The sequence below is a fragment of the Mus pahari genome, chromosome 4 (assembly GCF_900095145.1).
Source record: "Mus pahari chromosome 4, PAHARI_EIJ_v1.1, whole genome shotgun sequence".
Taxonomy (NCBI): Eukaryota; Metazoa; Chordata; class Mammalia; order Rodentia; family Muridae; genus Mus; species Mus pahari.
Genome location: NC_034593.1, coordinates 48,961,504 through 48,985,215, shown reverse-complemented (window position 1 = coordinate 48,985,215; position 23,712 = coordinate 48,961,504). Strand labels below are relative to the sequence as shown.

The 23,712-nt window shown below is 37.6% G+C and overlaps 1 protein-coding gene across 8 annotated transcripts in view; it reads left to right on the top strand.

Moving 5' to 3' along the window:
- Positions 1-23,712, top strand: part of Nbea (neurobeachin) — a 554,101-nt gene that overhangs the window by 220,845 nt on the left and 309,544 nt on the right. For all 8 annotated transcript variants that reach the window (XM_029537485.1, XM_029537487.1, XM_021195277.2 and 5 more), the window contains one exon: positions 13,169-13,296. In XM_029537485.1, the coding sequence (XP_029393345.1) occupies positions 13,169-13,296 (128 nt within the window). The remainder of the gene's footprint in view (positions 1-13,168; positions 13,297-23,712) is intronic.

The following is a 23,712-nucleotide window of genomic DNA, read 5'->3' as shown; positions in this document are numbered from 1 at the left end:
TTTTTCTTGTGTTTTTAAGTATCTTTAAAATACCTTCTGTTTCTTTGATGGTATTCTGAGTTGGGATTTCTCTTTGATATTCCTTTCAAAATTTGTGAATTATATGGCAAACAGGCAGTGAACAGAGAGGTTGAACTGTTCAAGCAAGTTCCATTATATAGAATACAGGAAATGAAAGTAAATTATGAAAGTGGAAGGCAAATCAGTGACTCCTTTGCCAGTCACAGTAGGTGCCACTAAAACAGGAAGAACATTTGCTTGTGCATTTGTGACATGGAGATAAGCAGTAGGGTTTTTGTCTATTGATTGTATGTTTTCTGAGCTTTTATATCCCCCTTAATTATAATAACCTTTCTTTAGTTATTTATAATAATTTATTTTTATTAATTATAATAAATTATTTAGAATTTTAAAATATTACCTAGTTGATCTATACTTTCTATAGATTCACTGATATTCTTCATTAGATAAGAGTATACCATTGGTAGTACTGTGTCCAATTTTCTGAGGAACTTATTTCCAGAGTGGTTGTACCAGCTTGAAATCCCACTAGCAATAGAGGACTGTTCCTCTTTCTCCACATCCTTGCTGTCACCTGAGGTTTTGATCTTAGCCATTCTGACTGGTGTGAGGTGAAATCTCAGGGTTGTTTTGATTTGCATTTCCCTGATGTCTAAGGATGCTGAACTTTTCTTTAGGTGTTTCTCAGCCATTCAGTATTCTTTGTTTAGTTCTGTATCCCATTTTTAATAGGGTTATTTGGTTCCCTGCAGTCTAACTTCTTGAGTTCTTTGATTATATTGGATATTAGCCCTCTATCAGATGTAGGATTGGTAAAGATCTTTACCCAATCTGTTGTTTACCATTTTATCCTATTGACAGTGTCCTTTGCCTTATAGAAGCTTTGCAGTTTTATGAGATCCCATTTGTCTGTTGTTGATCTTAGAGCATATGCTATTGGTGTTCTCTTCAGGAAAATTTCCCCTGTGCCGATGTGTTCGAGGCCCTTCCCCACTTTCTCTTATTTTAGTTTCACTATGTCTGGTTTTATGTGGAGGCCGTTGATCCACTTAGAATTGCATTCTTTTACATGCTAACTGCCAGTTGAAACAGCACCATTTGTTTAAAATGCTGTCTGTTTTTCTACTGGATGGCTTTAGCTCCTTTGTCAAAGTTCAAGTGACCATAGGTGTGTGGCTTCACTTCTGGGACTTCAGTTCTATTCCATTGATTTATATCTGCCTGTCACTGTACCAATATCATGCAGTTTATATTACAATTTCTCTAATACAGCTTGAAGTCAGGTATGGTGAATCCCCCAGAAGTTCTTTTATTTTTGAGAATAGTTTTCGCTACCCTGGGTTTTTGCAAATGAATTTGAAAATTGCTCTTTCTAACTCTATGAAGAACTGAGTGGGAATTTTGATTGGGATTGCATTGAATCTGTAGATTGCTTTTGGCAAGGTAGCCATTTTTACTATATTAATCCTACCAGTGCATGAGCATGGGAGAATTTTCCATCTTCTGAGATCTTTGACCCAGCTATATACCCAAACCTTGGTATATACCCAAAAGATGCTCCAACATATGAAAAGGGCACATCTCCAGTATGTTCATAGCAGCCTTATTTATAATAGCCAAATGTCCTTCAGCAAAGGATTGGATACAGAAAATGTGGTACATTACAGAATGGAGTACTACTCAGCTATTAAAAAACAGTGACTTACTGAAATTCATAGGCAAATGGATGAAACTAGAAAATATCATCCTGAGTGAGGTAACCCTGTCACAAAAGAACACACATGGTATGCACTCACTGGTAAGTGAATATTAGCTCCAAAGCTCAGAATACCCAAGTTACAGTTCACAAACCATATCAAGCTCAAGAAGAAGGAAGACCAAAATGTGGATGCTTCAGTCCTTCTTAGAAGGGAGAACAAAATACGTATGGGAGGTAGAGCATGAGAGAGACTTGGGGCAAGAGAGGATGGGGAGAAGGAGGAAAATGGGGAGCAGGATCAGTTATGAGAGGAGATAAGATGATTTATAGAGGGTCAAGAATTTGAACAGAAGCGTGTAACAATAGGGGTGGGGTAGGAAACTGGGTGTAGCCACCAATAAGTCCCAGATGCCAGGAAAGCAAGAGTCTCCTAGGACCCAACAGGCATGAGAGTAGCTGAAATGCCCAACAAAGGGGAGGGAGAACCTGAAGAGAACATATCCAGAGGTTAGTCAAGGCCCCCGGTTGAGGGATGGGGCCACCCACTTATCTCTAAATTCTTAACCCTGAAGGGCTCCTGTCTAAAGATAATATCGGGACAAAGTGTAGAGCAGAGACTGAAGGAAAGGCCATCCCGAGACATCCCCACCTGGGGTTCCATCCCATATACAGACACCAAACCCAGACACTATTGCGGATACCAAGAAGTACTTGCTGACAGGAGCCTGATATAGCTGTCTCATGCGAGGCTCTTCCAGAGCCGACATATTCAGAGGTGGATGCTTGCCTAGGTCCTGTGAAGCCTCGATTCCCCAGTGTAGGGGAATGCCAGGGTGGTGAGGTAGGAGTGGGTTGTTGGAAGGGGGACCCTCCTCATAGAAGGAATGGGAGAGAGGGTATATGGAGGGAAAACCAGGAAATGAGATAACATTTGAAATGTAAATACATAAAATATCCAGTAAAAAAAAATATGATTGCACCATTGGCAGTTTTAGTGCTAATAAAATATGAAGGAGCCATAGCAAATGGTTAAAGGTATAAGGTAATATGAAAGTAGGAAATGATAGTTATCTTTCTAGAAAAGTAAATCAGGCTCTCTGGTTTGTTTTTTGTTGTTGTTGTTGTTGTTTGTTTGTTTTTTGTTTTTTGTTTTTTTGACAACCAGTGGAGACAGTACCAATACTAGCTGACCTTGATTCAGTAAAGATTGCAGCTATTTTTATGGCCCAGTGAGGACTATACTATATAGAGGACATCAGTCAATTCCTGGCTTCACACCTCTGAACAGCAGTAAAAACTTTTATTCAATTTCTCAAATAACTCTTCAGAACATGTCTTTGGGAGACGAGTGACAGAGCCCACAGCCACTTTCTTAGGTTTTTATTTTCATTCACAGTCATGGTTCAATGCCTGCACTTCGTTTAAGGATTTCAGATGGTTGGGATCCAACCATAAGTACTAGTTTTTGTCAGCCTTCTCACTTGACTTTCTGATTATTAATTCACTTGTATCCTTCATTATTTTATTTAGTGCCAAATATTATTTCATTTTGTGTTGTCACCAAGCATGACGTGGTTTGGTTTTGTTGAGCTCTTTACTTTTTTTCCTCCAAGCTGCAGGCGGAGCTGCTGCCTCACAAAGGACAGGGATCTAAGTTATTTTTTTCTAACTAGTTGGTGATCCCACATTTGAAAGAGGGTTGTTAGAAATTAATTAGTTTTGAAAAACATCTTTCATGATATAAGACTGAATGGATATAATTCAGCTGAAATCAGTGAGTTTTTGTTGTTTGTATTTCAAAAACTAATTAATTTGTATAATTCTCAAGTTATAGCATATTAGCATAATTTGAACTCTACTAGCTCATCATTTGAAGCCAGTTCAGCTCCTTATATGGTCTTCTTTTCCTTAATAAAGGGTCATCACTAATGGCAATCCCTTTCCTTCCTTTTTAAAACATGTCTATTATTTTCATATTCAAACTGGGATTCCTTATATATGGTATCAATAGATCCTATATAAAAATCAATTTGACAGTCAGCATATTTTAATCACCAAATCCGAATGGTTTTACTTTAATGTAAGAAATGACTTGGTAACTATCTCTTTTGTGGCTTTATCTTTCTGTCTTGATTTTTCTTCCCTCTAGTTCTTGTGTTGGGTTCATGGGGTTTTCTTTCCCTTTCTCTCAGCTTATCTCCACTGGTGACTTATTTTTTCCTTCACCTTTAATACGGAAGGCTTTTATGTCGATGTTCTAAAATAGCACAGTTGTGAGTAGTATTCTTTGTTATAATGGTTGCTCTTTTAAACCTTGATGCTAATTCATCATGCATCTTCCTTCTAATAGTTGGATAGAGCCTGGTTATGACAAGAGATAAGCACTTACCAAATCATGCATTGTGCTATGGGGTTTCATCCCCAGAATGTCAAATCAAATAAAAATAGATAAATAAATCAAAAGTAACATATATAGTTATTGGCTATGCCCATGACTGTCTTTACTTGTATATATTACGTCCAGCACTCTTAATTTATGTAAATCTAGGGGTTTTGTCAGGAATCATTCTCAGTTCTGCAGACTGCAAGGCTAGCACTCAGACTGGCCTCCTAGTTGGACCACTTTCTTATGGAGACTGGGATCTACTTTCAGACTATTTAAGGCTGTGAACATATTCAGCATCTCATCATATAGGACCTGTGGACCTGTTGCTTTCCTTGTTGTCCTTTAGGGCAGCCGTGGCACTGAGCATTCTCTCCTGCTTCCCTGCATTTAACTTGCTATACTTGCTGTAGTGGTGTGTCAGGTGCTTCTCATTCTGAGCTTGTTACTGCTCCTGTTCTGATTCCTCTTTCCTGTTTTCTTCCTTCCCAGTGCTTCCTGGAACCACAATGGCCACCTTTTATAGTGCATGTGTTTAGACAGAGCACACCTACAGGGAGATCTCCCGGCCTCAATGGACATACAATTAATTTGACTTGAAAAGATAAATTTGACATGAAACATGATCTATCTATAGGTTCTAGAGGCTGTGGTTCAGATATCTTTGGACACTTAATACTTAGTATATTGCCCTTCTGGGGTTTAGTTAATACTTACAATACCTGTCCAAGAACTCTTGAATTCCTGTATAATAAAATGCTGAAAATCCTATCTTTTAGCTATTAAATGTGTGTGTGTTTGTGTGTGTGTGTGTGTGCGTGCGCATGTGTGTGGTGCATTATTTTTATTAACTAAAATCACCAGTGTGACAGATTTTCTGCTTTCTACCTGTAATGCTTTTATCCCTTAAGCAAAAACGCCCATCCTCCCACTTTCTCCCTACCTCCGCCCTATGTAATTATATTCCACTCACAATTTTAATAAGATTGAGTTTTTTTTTAGATGCTGCGTGTGTGTATTTCTATAGATGATTCATCTCCTGTGCATATAGTGTTCCAAGCCTATCCGTATTTGTTGCAGATGACAAGTAGTAATGAAATAGTAAATATTCTGGGCATGGTCTATATGCCACCTCTTCTGTATACATTCACCTATTGGTAGACACTTGAGTTAGTTTCATTTGCTGGCTTTTGTCACCAGTACTACAGGAAGCATGAAAGTCTTTAAAGTTGCTGATTCATCATCTGGCTTTCTTAACTCTGTTGATTCACCAATTGAAAGCATTTTATCTTTTTTAACTGTATTCTTCATTTGACAGTTGCTTGAGATTTAGAGATTCTTGCTTCTCTTGTAATACCCCTTTGTGCATGCTGGCTGCCTTGCCATGTCTTTTAATTCTTATACATGCTAATAGTACTTGCTTTATATTCCTAGAAAGTTCCAGCATCAGATTTACTTAAGATCTTAATTGTATTAGTTTATTTCTGTTGTCATTGTCATTTTCCCTGCTGCTTTGGCTGCATTGTAATTGTTGGTTGAGATGAAGTTGTGGATATCTTGGTATCATGGATGCCTGTAATGTGCCCTTTTCTACTTAGGCTCAACTTTTCATGTCAGAGGCTGAGCCATCCGAGTTTTAGCTGAATTTTCTATTTCTACTGTTTTGGTTAATCCTAATGAACAGCAGCTCTGAGCCTCCCAGTTCTTTCCTTTTTACTTGAGCAGGAGTTACCCATGGTCAGTGGTGTCCTCTCTCCATAGGCTGCTTTAGTGCTGTGTTTCAGAGAGGCTCAATACTCAGTTACCCTTCTGCAGCCATCGACTGCTATTCTTTTACTGAGTACTTGTGTCCAGTGTTCAGGGGTCCTGGCTCCTTGCTATTCTAGTTCAGATGCATTCTTAGTCGTGGGCTGGCTGCCCTGCCCGCCTGATAGAGAGCCTCACATGGATTCTAACTAATTATAAGTGATGAAACCTTGAAATACTAGGTCTCAGGATGTTTTCATAGAGTTTTCTGTTCCTGCACTACCAATGAATAGGCTTTCTTTTGTGTCCTAAATTGGCAGGATTGCTGCCTTTGCCACAGCCTTCATAAAGCTGTTAACCCTGTTCTCTGGTGGAGATGGGAAAAGGGTCTAGACTATGGTGTATGCCTTCTTGCTGTAGTTATTGTAACATCTCAGCTTCCAGAAGAAGCAAAGGAAGTTTTCCTCACCTCATATGTTTTGTCCAGTCTTTTCACCCATTGGTGAGGCTTATAGAAAGTAGTTTGAAAGTAATTTCACTATCCTCCTATGTTTTACCAGTCTGAGAATTTTAGTCTCCCATATTATAATGCACTCACTTAAACTTAAGAAATTTCAAACCTTAGCTGAAATTTTATGACTAGCTCACATGGTGCCTTGTATTTCTTCATCTGCTTTCACCAGGGAAGCAGGTTGCTGCATCCTCTCCCTGATGAGAAGTGTTGTTGTTGCTTTTAGATTCAAGGTTAGTAGCTACTTGGCAAGTTTGCATGCTCTAGTGTCAGAGGAGGATTCTGTCCATTGTGTGGATTCCCATGGGGTTATTTTGTGTGTACTGGGATTTCTTCCTCACAAGTAGATGTGCTTTATTTCTCCTCATTTTCCAAAAATGTTTTCAACCATGTGAGCGGAATGCTACTCTAAACTCTTACTAAGTAAAGCAGTTGTATGACTGGCTTTCTGGGCAAGGTTCTAAGTAAGACTACTTATAAATACGGGGGAACTGAGAATTAGTCTGAAAGAAATGCAACACAGTCTTGATCTTACAGCATAAGCCATTGCTGTTCTGTTCAGGAATTTTTCCCCTGTGCCCATATCTTCGAGGCTCTTCCCCACTATCTCCTCTATAAGTTTCAGTGTCTCTGGTTTTATGTGGAGTTCTTTGATCCACTTAGACTTGAGCTTTGTACAGGAGATAAGAGTGGATCAATTTGCATTCTTCTACATACTAACCACCAGTTGGGCCAGCACCATTTGTTGAAGATGCTGTCTTCTTTCCACTGAATGGTTTTAGCGCCTTTGTCAAAGATCAAGTGACCATAGGTGTGTGGGTTCATTTCTGAGTCTTCAGTTCTGCCCCATTGATCTACCTGTCTGTCACTGTACGAGTACCATGCAGTTTTTTATCACAATTGCTCTGTAGTACAGTGTGAGGGCCGAGATGGTGATTCCACCAGAGGTTCCTTTATTGTTGAAAATAGGTTTTGCTATCCTAGGATTTTTGTTATTCCAGATGAATTTGCAAATTGCCCTTTCTAACTCTGTGAAGAATTGAGTTGGATACATTGAATCTGGAGATTGCTTTCTGCAAGATAGCCATTTTTAATGTATTAATACTACCAATCCATGAGCATGGAAGATCTTTCCATCTTCTGAAATCTTTAGATTTCTTTCTTCATAGACTTGAAGTTCTTCTCATACAGATCTTTCACCTCCTTAGTTAGAATCAAACCAAGGTATTTTGTATTATTTGTGACTATTGTGAAGGGTGTTATTTCCCTAATTTCTTTCTTAGCCCGTTTATCCTTTGTGTGGAAAAAGGCCACTGATTTGTTTGAGTTAATTTTATATCCAGCTACTTCACTGATGTTGTTTATCAGGTTTAGGAGTTCTCTGGTAGAATTTTTGGGGTCACTTATATATACTATCATATCATCTGCAAATAGTGATATTTTGACTTCTTCCTTTCCAATTTGTATCCCTTTGGTCTCCTTTTGTTGTCTAATTGCTCTGGCTAGGATTTGGGGTACTATATTGAATAGTTAGGGAGCGAGTGGGCAGCCTTGTCTAGTCCCTGATCTTGGTGGGATTGCTTCCAGTTTCTCACCACCGGTGCCTGGCAAATACAGAAGTGGATGCTCACAATCATCCATTGGATGGAGCACAAGGTCCCCAATGAAGGAGTTAGAGAAAGTACCTAAGGAGCTGAAGGGGTCTGAAGGCCCATAGGAGGAACATTAATATGAACTAACCAGTACCCCCAGAGCTCCTTGGAACTAAACCACCAATCAAAGAAAACACATGGTGGAACTTGTGTCTCTAGCTGTATATGTAGAAGAGGATGGCCTAGTCGGTCATCAATGGGAGTAGAGGCCCTTGATCCTGTGAAGGTTCTATGACCCAGTATAGAGGAATGCCAGGAATGGGAGTGGGTGGGTTGGGGAGCAGGGTTAGGGGGAGGGAATAGGGGATTTTCGGAGGGGAAACCAGGAAAGGGGATAACATTTAAAATGTAAATAAAGAAAATATCTAATAATATATATGTGTGTGTATGTGTAATATAAATAATAAAATAAAAAAGAAAGGTAACACAATTTCAAGTGAGGACTCAGAACATTGCTAGGGAAGAGCCATAATTGCAGTAACCTTGAGGAAGTTACATCCACAGTCATGGTGGCTGCCTCACTTCACCTTTTCACTGACCAGTTTTGAGTGTGGCATTGAGTGAAGGAGCCTCCCTTCTGGGACACTTCACAGCCCTGTGCAGCTCTGCAGGCAGGGGAGGGGAGTCACTGAAACAGCTCCTATGGCATTGTCCTCTATGAATAAGTAGGTTTTTAGGATGTTATTTCTATATCAGAGTTCTAAAACACAATTCTGGCCCTCTATATCACTGGACTTGAGTCTCACTAAAGGCTTATTTTCTTGCCTTTAATTTTGTCTCCCTGTAGGGAAGTTTGGTGACACTTTGTCAACTAGTTGACCTAAAAAGAATAGCTGTGTTTGCATGTTCATGCGTTTCCTTTCTATCTATTAAACATCCAAATAACAATTTCCAAAAGTGCACTCTAAAAGCTTGCAAAATTACTTAAAGACATCCTAAAAGCATCAAGTTTCTTAACACATGAAAAATATTTACTTGAAATTTAGTTTATATCATAAAGTAATAAACCTTATACAGTAAAATTCTGTTCAGCCTCAGGTTTTTAATGTTGTGTAATGCTATTTTCTTAATGTATACATTGTGCTCTTAAAGTATGTATTATTTTAATTAGAAGAAATTGGGAGAAATGTTAGATTTTTATTTTTTAAGATCATGGAAAAATAAAATAAGCACACTTTTCCCCAGCATGATGTTTTGCTTAGTGGTGGCAACCCTAGAAACTTACAGCTTGAAAACTGTTTAACTGTATGTTACTGACTCTGAAATTTCTGATCTGTTTATCCATCAACTCCATTATGCTTCCTCATATTTCATAGCAGTAATTGAATGAAAGCCTGATAATATGTTTAAAACCAGTGCTTGTCAGTTCCTAGTCATAACATGTAGTTGATTAAACAACCTTATATGGCTTTCTAGTATAATACCCCCTTTCTATGTGTTTTTTGAAATAAACCATTTTATTTACCTATGCCTACATTTCCTAATTTATATAGGAACATTAATTGGTAAAGTGTTTGTACCACAGAATTCCCTAATTGAATTCTTTCCTATCTGCTTTATCTCTTGAGTACAGCACTTTACATAGTAGAGTTGCTTACTTTAGCTTTACAGTCTGTGGTTATAACTCCCCATTCCTTTTTGATATAATGAATGAGTACATTTAAGAACTTTCCAAATCAAAATTATAACTCTTTTATATTTTGTATAATTCTGCTAAGAAACTAAGATATTACAAAAGAATTTAACATTGGGAGTAAATCAACATTATAATTTTCTGAAGTAGCGCAATTATAATAGTGAATTTTATTTTAAAAACTGATCATGTGTATAATGTCCAAAATGAGTTATAATCGCAAGTTTCTAGGGACACAGCATGGAGGAAGTATGCTTTTTGTTTTTTGTTTGTTTGGTTGGTTGGTTGGTTGGTTTTTCGAGACAGGGTTTCTCTGTGTAGCCCTGACTGTCCTGGAACTCACTCTGTAGACCAGGCTGGCCTCAAACTCAGAAATTCCCCTGTCTCTGCCTCCCAAGTGCTGGGATTAAAGGTGTGCGCCACTACTGCCCGGCTGGAAGTATGCTTTTTATCTGTTTAAATATCTTCCTATTCTGCTGGCATTCTTCTTACAGTCATCATGACTTTGGATGTAGCTTGAGGTCAAATCTGTTTTGGAAACATTTAATAAGTATATAGTCACAGTTTTTAGATGCTGTTTTCTCCTGTAGCCTAATGGCCTAATTGTGTTTTATTTATATAAAATGCTTAGAATTTACTGAGTCATTTTAAATAGATAAAAATAAAATACCATCTGGGTGTAGTACCACACACCCTTGATCCCAGAAATTGGGAGATAGAGGCAGGCAAATCTCCATTCAGTGCCAGCCTTGAACATAATGAGTTCTAGGACATAGTGAGTTCTAGGACAGCCTCAAGGTACATTGTGAGACTGTGTCTCAAAACAAACGATGAAGCAAAAAAGTAAGCAAGCAAGTAAGAGTCTAATTTGGGGTTAAAAAAACATTATTAGGCACTTGTAATTCAGGCCATAATATTTGGTTATTAGATTGCATCTATAAACTCTCATCTGAAGCATCATTTCCTCATACCTCATTTTAGGATTTTATTTTCCTCTCTTTAGTAATTTTGTTAAAATAGTTGTTAAATCGCTTCAGTTTTGAGTGTTATTTTCTATATTGAAATCAGTGGTGCACTTTCTTAAAGGGTTTATGCTTACTATTCATAAAAATAGCTAAGTTCAAAGAAGGCACTGATCTAGCCTGGTGTATCATTATATTATCATTGCATGATGATGTGTGTATCATTAGTATAGGTCAACTAAAGAGTAGAGTATAGAGCGTGAAGTCAGAGGCTCAAACAGTTTTGGTTCTAATCCACTGGTAACTTCTGTATTCAGGCCAAAACTGTACTAAAGTGCAAATGAAAGACTGTGGGGCCAGTTATCTAGTCACTGTCCTTTTATATTCTGTGCACCAAATGAATGTTTTTTGTAAATGAAGTAACCTCTTCAGAAAGCTGAAAAATTACTATGATTCCCCCTAAAGTAAGTAAAGTATGCTGTATTGTGCTCAAAGCTATTCTTTGCTTTTTTTTTGTTTTGTTTTGTTTTGTTTTGTGTTTCTGTTTGGTAGATGGTGTTTGGTTGTTTGTTTGTTTGGTTGGTTGGTTTGTTTTAGTCCTATGCTATAGCTCAGTCTGACCTAGAAATTGCCATCTTCTGTCCTATGCCCAGCAATTTCATTTATTTTGTCTTTGAGAGAAACTATTTACAGGACTGAAAGCCATAGTTTCCCTAAGTTACCATTTCTTTGTTACATGTTAACAGATGATTTTCTTATGCATACCATGGAATATGAAATGGTCATACTGTGCTTTTCTCCAAGAAGAAAAAGAAACATTAGAAGAGCAGTGCAGGCCCAGCTCCTGCCTTTTTATGTGGAGGGATTTCAGTCTTCATCTGCTGAACAATGAGGGGGCTCTAAGGATGAAGTCTGTGTCTGTTCTACTTATTTTAATAGTTACGTATGGATAAACACATATTTTACCCTCCTTTGAAGACACACGGGGTGATCGCTAAATACAATATCAATAGTATCCTATCAGTTTCTTCAGTGTAGAAAGGGATACTAAAAGTTTTTCACTTAGAATGTTTTGTGATGTGTGATAAGAAAATCTAGTAATATGGTTTGAAGATAGATAGAATCTCCAGAATCTTGAATTTTCCCATTTCTGTGTGCTCATTCCTGTTCATCTTAAATACAACTCAATATTAGTGCTTTTTGTGATATTGGCTTTAGAAAATATTAATTATCCAGATCTATCTCATTTCTACAATTGCAATTCCTACGTATACTTCCATAGTAGATGGAATCACCTTAGTGGGAAGCTGTAGGAAATGACTCTTCAGAAGAAAAAGACTTGGTGAAATAGGAGGTGCAAAAGAAGGGCTGTATTACCAGTGATAAATGTCAAAATTACAGATGCGGTGAGAATTCAGAGACTCGACGTACTTTTAACTCTTTCGCTTTTTCTTAACCCTTCCTTAGCATCACTTTCTCTTCAGAAGTGTCAGACTGGTCCCTGATCAGTATCACCGTCACCTGAGGCTTACATGTACACTCTCATAACTACATGCTCATTCAGAAACGGTGACTAAACAGTCTGTCGGCAGGCTCTGCAGTGACTCTGCCTCAGCTCATTGCTGGAGGGCCTGTCTGAAATAGACACATTACTTTTAACTCCTCACTCTATATCTGTGCAGCAATGTATTCATCTAGTGTTATATTGAACTTCATTTTGTTTAATGTATCAGAGCCGGGTTTCACAAGAATACATATGAACTGGTTTTATGCACAACATCACTTATAAAACTAACATTATGTACCGCTCTCTGTGTGGTGGGTGCTCTTCTGCTCAGCTTTTGTGGCTTAGCTGGTTAATCCACAGTGGGCAGATGATCATTCCTCCGAAGAGCAGAGCTGATGTGCATGACATATCGTGGCTTAGTCTGTGGCCAGTTGCTCTGTCTTTCTCACCACTTACTTCTATGAGAAATAGATCTATAGTCAAAATATTAACCTGCCTAATGGAAAAATACTTTCCTCTTCCATTATTGTCTTTTACTTATAACATGTACCTGCAAAGCAACTACTTAAGCTACAATACTGAGCAATATGAATACTATTTCAGAGATTGAGAAGTTAAATGGGCTTAGGAAAAGAAAAATGTTACTCTAATGCAAACCACCTGACTTCTAGTAACTTCCTTTGTTGTTCAACTTACAGGAAATGTTTCTTGAGAACTGGAGTTTAAATTCTTTGTAAGTGGTCTAGTGATCACACAGTAGGCTGTTTTCATTGCTGATGCACAGAGACAGAAGAACTCATTTCTCCTGACATTCTTAGATCTGTGGCAGTATCTTAGGCCCCTTTTCATAGTATAATTGTTCTCATTCAGCTTCAGTCTGCAGAGTAGACACCTCTCTGTGCAAAACTGTGTCCCTTCCATATGAAACTTCCTGTTTTCCGTGGGCTAGGACTGGACTTTACTGTGACTTATAAATATTTTAATTTAGAACTAAAGTTTATTTGGCATTTATATTGAATTATATTTACTAGTCTTTATGTCTTAATTTCAACAGCATCACTGCAAAACTTGAAAGAGCTTTAGAAAAAGTTGCTCCTCTTCTTCGTGAAATTTTTGTAGACTTTGCCCCATTCCTATCTCGTACACTTCTGGGCAGTCATGGACAAGAGCTATTGATAGAAGGTATGATCTCTCTATATTCTACATATTTTACTTTCATGCAATGTACCTATTAATCATGGCATATCCTGTGCATTTTAAGATATATATTGCCTAAAGAAGATAAAGATACAATAGCTGCAGATTCTCGTGAGACTTTGTATGTGTTTTCTTCTCTTCACTCATTTTAAAATGCCATTTTGCAAAGTCGATATCAATGACAGAGATCCAAATGAGGGACTTTGAAAGGTCTTAGAATGGGCAGCAGTGGCTCTTCAATCCCAGTCTTATTACCAGCACTGTACATCCTTTCTCTGGGACAACATTTATTAAGCATAGGTTTTGTAACGTTGCCTGCTGTTTGGAGAGCCAAGAGTTTTTTAGGTGACTTTTCTTATCCATATGATGCTTTTAATGTAAGAAGCTGTAACCAGGAAGTCAGTAAAAATGTTGAGAAATACTGAACGGGCTCTTGATGAAGCAGTTATCTCCTCAACAGCGGCTTAAGTAATGAATGGTGGAATTTTAATTTGTACCCCTGTTGTAGGACAGGAGCTTTGAAAACTAGAGCTAAATGAAGCTTTACTTCATGTCATAGTTTCAGTTCATGACTGTTTATGACCTTCAGAGATCAGCGTCAGGTGGCTCTGCAAGTAAAAGAGGTTCTTTCATGCCCTTTTAGTGGCCCTTGGACTTAGTTACTTGTGACTTCCACTTCCAGAAACATGGGCATTTTCCTGTTTGTTCTGGCATTGTTCTCTGTTTCGGGAGTGTCTCTTTGAGGCAAAATGGTGATAGTCAATGTCCTATTTATTTGTATTGTTTACTCTATGGCCTTGGGGAATTGCTGAGTTACTATAAGATGCATTATTTAGATGAGAATGAAACTGCACAATGCATATAAAATTTCCAAACAAAGTGATAGCTTAGGAGGATATGAAACTATCCATGTCTCTTGACTGGAGCAGCATGGATTAGAAAGTTCGCAGAGAGAGGTAAAAAGTCTTTGCAGTATCTTGAGTGATTGATTAGCGAGCTGTCACAGTCCTGGGAAAAGTGGGAAGGTCACTGTTGCTATCATTACTTTCACCCACAAAGTGGAGTTGAAAATATCACAGGGATCACAAGTGCGTGTCTAACTATAAGCTGTGTCTTAATGAAATTCATGCCCTTACAGACTTGAACACCTCACCTTGTCCACAGATTATGCTTGCTCTATATGCACTGTTTGGTATGTGTGTGTTCCATCGAACAATGTGTCTCATGGATGCACTGATGCCCCTGTCCTGAGTACCATGATGGAAGGACCAGATGCATCCTTCAAGGAGCTAACAGTCTAGTAGACAAAGCCTATCATTTAGAGCATATACACAGTGAAGTACAGTGAGGTGGCTGGCTGGCCACTTACCTTTCTGCTAGGGTCAGAAGCAGGTGTGCTACTAGGCTAAGTCCTGTCTGCTCTGGGAGCCTTCTATCATCTTCACAGAAGTTTGAAGTGTTCCTTGGTTCTGTTTACTTCCATGACAGCTTCCATGACACTGCTGTCCTATAACTTGTGGACAGAGTTTGAGCCAGATAACCCATGAGATGTTAGATATTGCTAACTGGGTACCCCAGATACTCCAAACTCACTTTCAAAACTTCAGTAACCTTTTTCCTTAGATTGTCTTATAAAATTATTCAATTGCTTTACTACTAATATCACTATTAATATGTAAACATTTGAAAAAATATCTAATTGTTAAGTTTTTTCTCTTCTACTTGATATTTACAGAAATTTGGTAAGAAGTGATATTTTCTGAAAATACTAATTTGAAACCTGGTTCTTGAAACAGTACTGCAAATGCTGTATTGAGCTGTATAAAACCTACTAAGAGGTGGTGTGAATGTTATGTTAGCTAAAATACAGATTTTTCAGGGGGCTGCTGCCTGATGGTGGGTTCTTTTCCCTTCCTTAATTCTTTTGATTTCATTGGAGTACATTCTCCTGAGGAGCAAGACAGCTGGTAATTTATACATTCATATTTTTGAAACATGATAATTTTACTTTAAAATTTCAATAAATATTAATTAAAGATGAATGTAAATCTTTTCTTACATCCTGTAAACATCCAGAGTATTTTTCTCTGCTTATATGTACCTTCTTCTAAAGTTTACAGAAATTAGAAATATTGATGGGAGATAAAGTAAAGGGAGTATAGTTAGTAATTTAATGATCCTATGTAATGGTCATGTGTTTTAAATCAAACTATAAATTTTATATAAGGTATCAAGGAGCCAGAGTATTGGTAAAACTAGAATATTAAAAATTATAAGGCTCATGTATGGGGTTCCATCTTATAGAGTGACCTTAATTCAAATAAGATATTGGCTGGCTACTCCCACAGGCTTCTATTCCCCAAAGCCTTGTATATCTTATAGACAAGATGCATTGTAGATCAAAAGGTTTGTGGGTGTATTGATGCACTGAACTTCCTAAAGATAGGTAACTGACCATGCCAGGAAATGTATCTTCAGAAATAACTGTTGTGTAGGAAGTCTGTAAAAGGACTGTTGCCAATTATCAAAGTGGGGGATAAGTTTGATCAGCTGGAAGAAGAGCATCAGACTAAAAATTACACAATAAGCACATATGTGAGGATTTACACTTCTTCCTGAACATATACATATTTGTTCAGCTGCCTAGCTGTCGAACATTTTACCCAGTTTATCTTCTAAGAACTTAAGCTGACCCCTTGTATAGTTTCTGGAATCTTTTCCCTTCTGTGATCATAATTTAAATGAATCTGGCATTTTTTTACAGCTCACATTACTGAATCTATAAAGACAATCTAAAAAGTTATTCCCATTAATATTCTAACTACTGTAATTTGTGTAAAATTACTCTCTTGTGCAGCCTTTCCCCAGAATTTTCACTTCCAGATGCCTGGGCTTTTATTTTATTTTATTTTATTTTATTTTATTTTATTTTATCACCCTTTCATCAGTAGATAAAAGGCAAGAGAAATGGCTTGGCGCACTCTTAAGTACCCCTCAAATAGTCTTGACTAAATTGGAAGACTGAGTGTCTGTGGCCTGTGTTAATGTCAGTGATGTACTGTGGGTGTACAAGTGAGTATTCTAGAGTTGAAATACTGCCACGAGTTAGAAATCAGACATTTGTTTTCTTTTTTATTTTTCAGATTGAATATAATTTCACCCTATAGTTTTTCTCTTGTCAAAATTACAAATGTACAGTTCTTAAAATTTTATACAATAATCAGGTCCTTCCTTGCTAATATGAAAATAGCATTTCTTTGCAACAGAATGATAGAAAGTGGTAAATCTTTAAGTTGTAGACTTTGTTTTTTAAATGTCATTAATAAGGAAAATGAAATGTTGATAACCTTAATCCACGATCTTGCAAATGACCTATCCAGTCCACCTATCTAGGAATTATTCTTCTGTCACAGAATGAAGTTCATATTTGCCAGAATTTGGTTGTTAATTTCCAGGTTTACCTAGTCCTCTTTCTCTTGATTTGGGCAGCTGGTAAACATGTAAACAAGTAATGCATCATGTATCTTTGTTTTTATTTTCTTTACTGTAATGCAGAATTGTTTTCCTTTTGCATAGGGTTCTTTACCTTTTATATAATAGACCTGTCTTCATTTCATAGAGTCCTCTTCCTTTCCTTGCATTTCCTCAAAGTTATACTCATCCTGTGACCGCATGGCATTCTATAAGCAACGTTAAGGCATTCTATTCAGTGTTGTGTAGGATTTTATATTTCTATTAATAGAAATATTTTCATTCAAGAATGAAACGTATCTTAAAACTTGTATTGCTGTTGTCTCACATAAATTTTATTACCCTGCTGTTGATCTGCTGCTCTCCATACCTGTGAGTTTTCTGCTTCCTCCTTGACTGTGCTCTGCTCTAACAGATAGAGGTGCATGGTGGCTCCTGGTCTCACTTGTTTTTCCCTTGGGGGATCAAACCCAGGATCCGAGGTGTGCCTGGTGAGTGCTGTAGCACTAAGCTCATGTCCAACTGCCTCACTTTCACTCACATACTCGTCCCTCAATTGCTCTCCATCTTAGTATGACATCCCTCCATCTTAAGAAAGAAAACTGTGAGATCGTTGTGAAGAAGCCAGGGAAATTACACTGTCAACTCTTCATCTGCTTAGCCAGTGATTATTTCTGTTTGAAACATTGCTTACCATGAATACATCCTGTGACTTTTGACTTCATCATGCATGTATATCTTACAGAAGCAAACTTGGATTTTTGTTACTGAAGCCAATTTTATTTTTTAAGTAAAGAAAATTGTCCATATAATAAAATATATTTGAATTGTATTCAGTTGGATGTCTTGTGTTTAGTTTTTTTCCTATACATGTAGTTGCTCAGTTTTTCTCCACAGCACCTGATCATAGATACTTTCAGCTGTGTTTATCTTTACATACAAGCTAAAACAAGATTCACTTTCATATCTGTCACTGTTATTCACAGGCTTTATTACTCTGATTGTGTGACTGCAGAGCAAGCACTGATGCTGTTTGTATTTTGCCTTCCATGGACAAGACTGTAGCTCTTCAAAGCCTATGTGGATTCCTTTAAAAATGTTCACATTCTTTAGGAACGACTGGGTAAAAGTCACTTAGACTAGGTATGGATCTAAGTTCAAACTCCAGAGCAAAGATGAAAAAAAAAAACGAGGGATCAAAATTGTTAGATCTTTTTGGCTTGTCATGGCAATGGAAACTACAAAATGAAACCAGAAGAGCTAGGGAGATGGCTCATTGTGTCCACACAGCATGAGGAATAGAATGTGCATGCCTAGGCCCTGTATAAACACCAGGTGGGTGTGGCATCCTGCTTGTGAATATAGTGTGCTAGGAGGCAAAGGCAGGGAATTCCAGGATCAAACTAGCTAGCATGTGGGTGAGCTCTGGGCTCAGTTGAGAAACTCTCCCTCAGTGAATAAGGGCTCTCACGTAGTGTTCAGCCTCTGTTATCTGTTATCAAGTCTATAGAGTTGTTACAGGTCCAGTGACAGCTGCTTGTCTACGCCTTGGGGACACTTGTAATCCTTTATATCACTTCACTGTGAAAACCCTCTCAACCTTGTCCCTTCCCATCGCCTATGCTATGCTGAGGGCCACTTAGAAAATTCAGTCCTTATTACATTCACCTGACCCTGAACAGGTACAAGTCCATGACCTTGGAGGATCCAGTTTTAAAATAAAAACTTACATTACCGTGTGGTTTTAATTGTAATAATATCCAGATCATTGTTAATTGCTAGCTTAAAAGTGGCTGTTACTTTTTAAAAAAGTAAAATGTTTCCAATGAATAAATGGAGAATAACCCAGGAAGACTATCCTCAGACTTGCACACACACACACACACACACACACACACACACACACGCACAAACCATGAACACATTTTTATTTTGGATACTTTATAAATAATACAGAACCAGGATATCACCCAAAGGTTGGGAAGGGAGAAAAACAGGAAGCATGGAGAGGTTGAGAGGAAGGGAGAGAGAGGAGAGGAGGGGAGGGGATATTTAAAGTGTGTGTGTGTGTGTGTGTGTGTGTGTGTGTGTGTGTGTGTACTGTGGTGCAAATTACCCTGAGAAACCACTGTTCTTAACTTTTAGCATTATTTATATTGCTTGAGAACTTAAAAAGAAGTATCCAGGGTAACATAATTGCTATGAGGATTTAGATGAAACTCTTTAGTTTCCTAGGACAGAAGGGAATGTAGTCTGACTTTCGGTAGCCTAGAAATAAGACGGGAAGGCCAGTAATGAAGACTACCTCCTCTTAGGACTTAAAACAACTTCATAATATCTGGTTTCTGCATCTCTCTGTTTTCTAACGAAACTAGCTTCTGTGGCATAGTCATCAAAATGGGGCCCCCACAGCCCCAACCCTGTTTTCATTTGACTGGAGGCATAACAGAATCCGAATGGTTCAGATGCTTTTCTTCCTTTTGGCTTAGGTTTTTGTTTCCACTAAAATGAACTTAATTCTGGGCAGGGGTAGGAGAACTACGGTTGTGAGATATACAAAGGATATACAAAGCTGGCATTTTTAAAGAGCTCGCATAAATGAAAACATTTGGAAAGAAATACAGTAATATTGAAAGTCTAATTTGAATGACATCAATAATTGTTTATTACAATTCAGTGCTTAAGTCCTTTAGTGTTCCCAGGAGTACTATTCTTAAAACTGTGATGATATGAAGTTACCACTTCCTCCAAAGGAGGGCATCAGTGAACTGTTAGAGGAATGAGCCTTGTTTCAAAGGAATGTGGGATCCGCAGCACTATGGCCACAGTATGAAAACATGGTATCTATTTATATTTTTATTTTATAGAAAAACTATGTGCTAAAATGTGATTTCTTTTTCTTTCCCCTTGGGTGTGATGTGCATGTGTGTGCTGTGCATATTTAGCTTTTGTATGTGTGGGGCATGTACATGGAAAACTAGAGAACTGGTTGTTGGGGTTCATCCTCCATTGCTCTACCACCTTACTCACTGAGGTAGGCCTTTCAGTCTGACTCAGAGTCAACATCTGTCTAGTCTACCTATCCACTATTCTCTGAGCAACCTTCTGTCTCTGTTTCCTCAGATCTGGCTGACATGCCTACTCAGCATTGTGTGGGTTCAGGGGACCAGAACTCTGATCCCTGTGTTTTCAGGGCAAGCCCTTTTAACCATTGAGCCATCTCCCTAGTGCTAAAATGTTTTTTAATTAGCATTTTAAATTGATATAATGGAAATAATGAATTCAACTGTGTTGCAAATGGGGACATACTATGTTATTAATATCATTAATTAAAAAGACGTGTAGAAGATAAAGTAATAGCTATAAAGTAACAAGTGGACTAGCTGACAGTGATCCTATTGGCCCCATATCGGGCTCTGCAAGTCATCCAGTCAGCTGTAGAACATGAGGTGTATCTGTGTCTGGAGCAGGCCATAGGAAGCAAATGAGCGTTTAAGAAAGAAAGAGTCTGCAGATCCTCGGTGGAAAATCCTGAAGGTGAACTTGAAAATACAAGTTAAAAGACGATATCACTGCACTGTAAGAGCTGACTTCAAGGCTACTGTGGTCACGGCAGAACGGCTAGAGTTATCCAGACATCATGAGAAATGAACCACAGTCCTCTGGCAGCATAGGGGTGCACACTGAGGAGCAACATATGTGGAGAGAATCTACACTGAGGAGCAGCAGAAAGGCCAAAGTCAAAAAGGGAAAAGTCCAAATAAAACTGTTGGAGAAAAACAGCCCGTTACAAAATTATCAAATTTGTAAAAACAAAGAACAGATTTTGTTTTCATTTTATTTTTGTTTTGTTTTATTTTAAATTGTTACTGTTTTGTTTCGTTGATCATACTTTTAAATATTTTATTCTATACTCATTTGGCTCCCTTCTATTTGGGAATTACATACTTCATGGAAAGAAGAAGAAGCTAAGCTAAAGATTTGTAGGCAGTGGTACCCTGAGCTATTAAAGGCTAGTATCCTAACATCCTTCACTAGATACCAAATACTAAAGATTGCATCACTTCCTATAGTGCCAAAGGATGGTGATATCATTTGGAAGACACAGAAGAGCCATATACTGCAGTAAGAATAAAAATTCAAGGCAACATCTTAAAAGATGAAGATAGAGGTCAAACATTATGTAAAAACAAAACAAACAAACAAACAAAAAAACAATGACCTGAAATTTAGAAAGCACAAATTACATAAAGATAAAGGATATTAATTTTATGCATTATAGTAAAAATGATGATACTAGGAAGAAAAAATACCATATGAGAATCATGTTTAAATGAGCTAGAAGAATTTATAAAAGGTTGAAGGAGATGAAGGAGCTAATTAAATCAGAATTAAGCAATTATAGTTATAGAGAACAAAATTAGAAAGTAATTATAAATAAAAAGAAAAATATTTTTGACATGGACTTACAAGAAACAATAAAATCATAATAAGGCTTTAAATGCAAATAAAGGAAGGAGTAATACAAAGACCAAAGTGTCAAAAAGACAAGAAAAGATGAAAATGAACAGGACACATTTAGAATATCTAAATTACTAAAAATATATAATTTACAATGAGGAAAACAAAATTAGAATAAAAAATTCAAATTGTCTTGGAATATTTTAATGAAGAGATTGGAAAATATATCATCAAAGGACATAGTGATGTCCCAAGATAAACAAACCCAAGATAAACAGTATTGATATATATTTTTAGATAATTTATGAAATTAAAAGAAAAATGCTTTTGATGTGCATAAAATATAGAGTAATTGACAAGTGAAGGAGAATCTGATTGCCATTATATTTTTTAACATCATTTTTTTCCTCCAGGAAAAGAATAAAAGGTAAAGTGGCTTTGTCTGAAACAACTACAAGCAGTTAGCATTTAAGAAATGAGGAAATAGTCTTTCCATCTCTCTCCCTGAAAAATTAACAGTATTCAGAAAACACTGATTTGAGAAATCTTAGTCCAAAGGCTCAGATATAGATGTGTAGAGAGTACAACCAAGACTTTAATCTGAAAACTGGCCAAGAGGAACTTACTCTGTCTCCATCCTTTGTAACGAGAGATTGCATCAGGTAGGGTTATCTTGTTCTTCATAAACTATATCATCTTGTAAATGATTCAGTGATAGGACATTGGGATAGTATTTGATATTCTCAAAAGAATTAATAGATCTAAACAAGCCTTTCAACTTCACAAAGATGGAGAAACAAGTTGACAAATGGGCAAAACCTATCTCAAACCAACACTGATATAATATATATAAATGCCTACATTAAAAAAAAAAATGTTGGATTATACCATGGGAGTTTAATCATCAGAATTTCTGTGGTCAAAATGCCTAAGTGTTCTCAAAAAACGATGGGTGTGGGGAAATGGAGTCATAGTTCAAGATTTAAAAGATGTCAGAAGTAATTAGTAAAACTAAGTTATTCATACATGAAACTATATGATGTAGGTTGTGAAGCTATAAAGAGAAGAAAATGATTATCATAAAAGGAAAATAGTTTAATGTAAAGACGGAGAGGGTTTTCATTCGGATTCCTGAGTTCGAACCTGGTCTACAAAGTGAATTCCAGGACAGCCAGGGCTATACAGAGAAACCCTGTCTCGAAACAAACAAACAAACAAACAAAAAACCCAAAAAACAAACAAACTAAAAAAGAGAATGCTCATGGGGATATTTAAGATACTTGGCAAAAAGTCAGTTCCTTTAGCTATGTAGTGATTACGAAATCATTTGCTTCTTATGGCCAGTTTAACCAATTTTTTTATAAGGTTGTATTAAATTTAACAATGAGAAAATATCTTTCTCAGAGCTGATCCTGTCCCACAGTGCTCCATACCCAAATAATACCAGGAGAGAACTGGTCTCCCAGGAGTTCAGGCACACCAGTGAGCACAGGTAAGTCTACCATTTCTGCTCTGAGGGACCCACCGGAGACCTCTGGACATAGGAACCAAGGAGCACCCTGGGTCAGGATACTTCCAGTTTCTGTCTGCACCCAGAGCTGACCCTGTGCCACAGTGCTCCATACCCAAATACTGCTTGGAGAGAGCTGGTGTTTCAGGAGTGCTGTCATACCTATTAACACAGATAACACCACCACTTCTGCTAAAATTCCTGGCCTAAGAGGGACCAGCCCAGAGTCAACAGGTTACAGGAACCAAGGAACAGCCATGGACAGGATCCTTCAGGTTTCCATCTACACCTTGGATCTGACCCTGTGCCACAGCTCTCCTTACCCAGATTCATCCTTCAGAGAACTAGTCTCACAGGAGGACACACAGGCTTGCAGAAGGGACAAGCCACAGTCAGAGACAGCAAGACCAGCTAACACCAGAGATATCCAGATGGCCAGAGGCAAGGGCTAAGAACATAAACAATAGAAACCAAGCTACTTGGCATCATCAAAACCCAGTTCTCCCATCACTACAAGCCCTTGGTACCTAACACACCAGAAAAGTAAGACTCTGATTTAAAATCACATTTCATACAGGACTTTAAGAAGGACATTAAAAAACTCCCTTAAAGAAATATAGGAGACACTCCTCCATTGCTGGTGGGATTGCAAGCTTGTACAACCACTCTGGAAATCAGTCTGGCAGTTCTTCAGAAAATTGGACATAGTACTACCGGAGGACCCAGCAATACCTCTTCTGGGCATTTACCCTGAAGATCTTCCAACTGGTAATAAGGACACACGCTCCACTATGTTCATAGCTGCCCTATTTATAATAGCCAGAAGCTGGAAAGAACCCAGATGTCCCTCAATAGAGGAATGGATACAGAAACTGTGGTATATTTACACAGTGGAGTACTACTCAGTTATTAAAAACAATGAATTTATGAAATTCTTGGGCAAATGGATGTATCTGGAG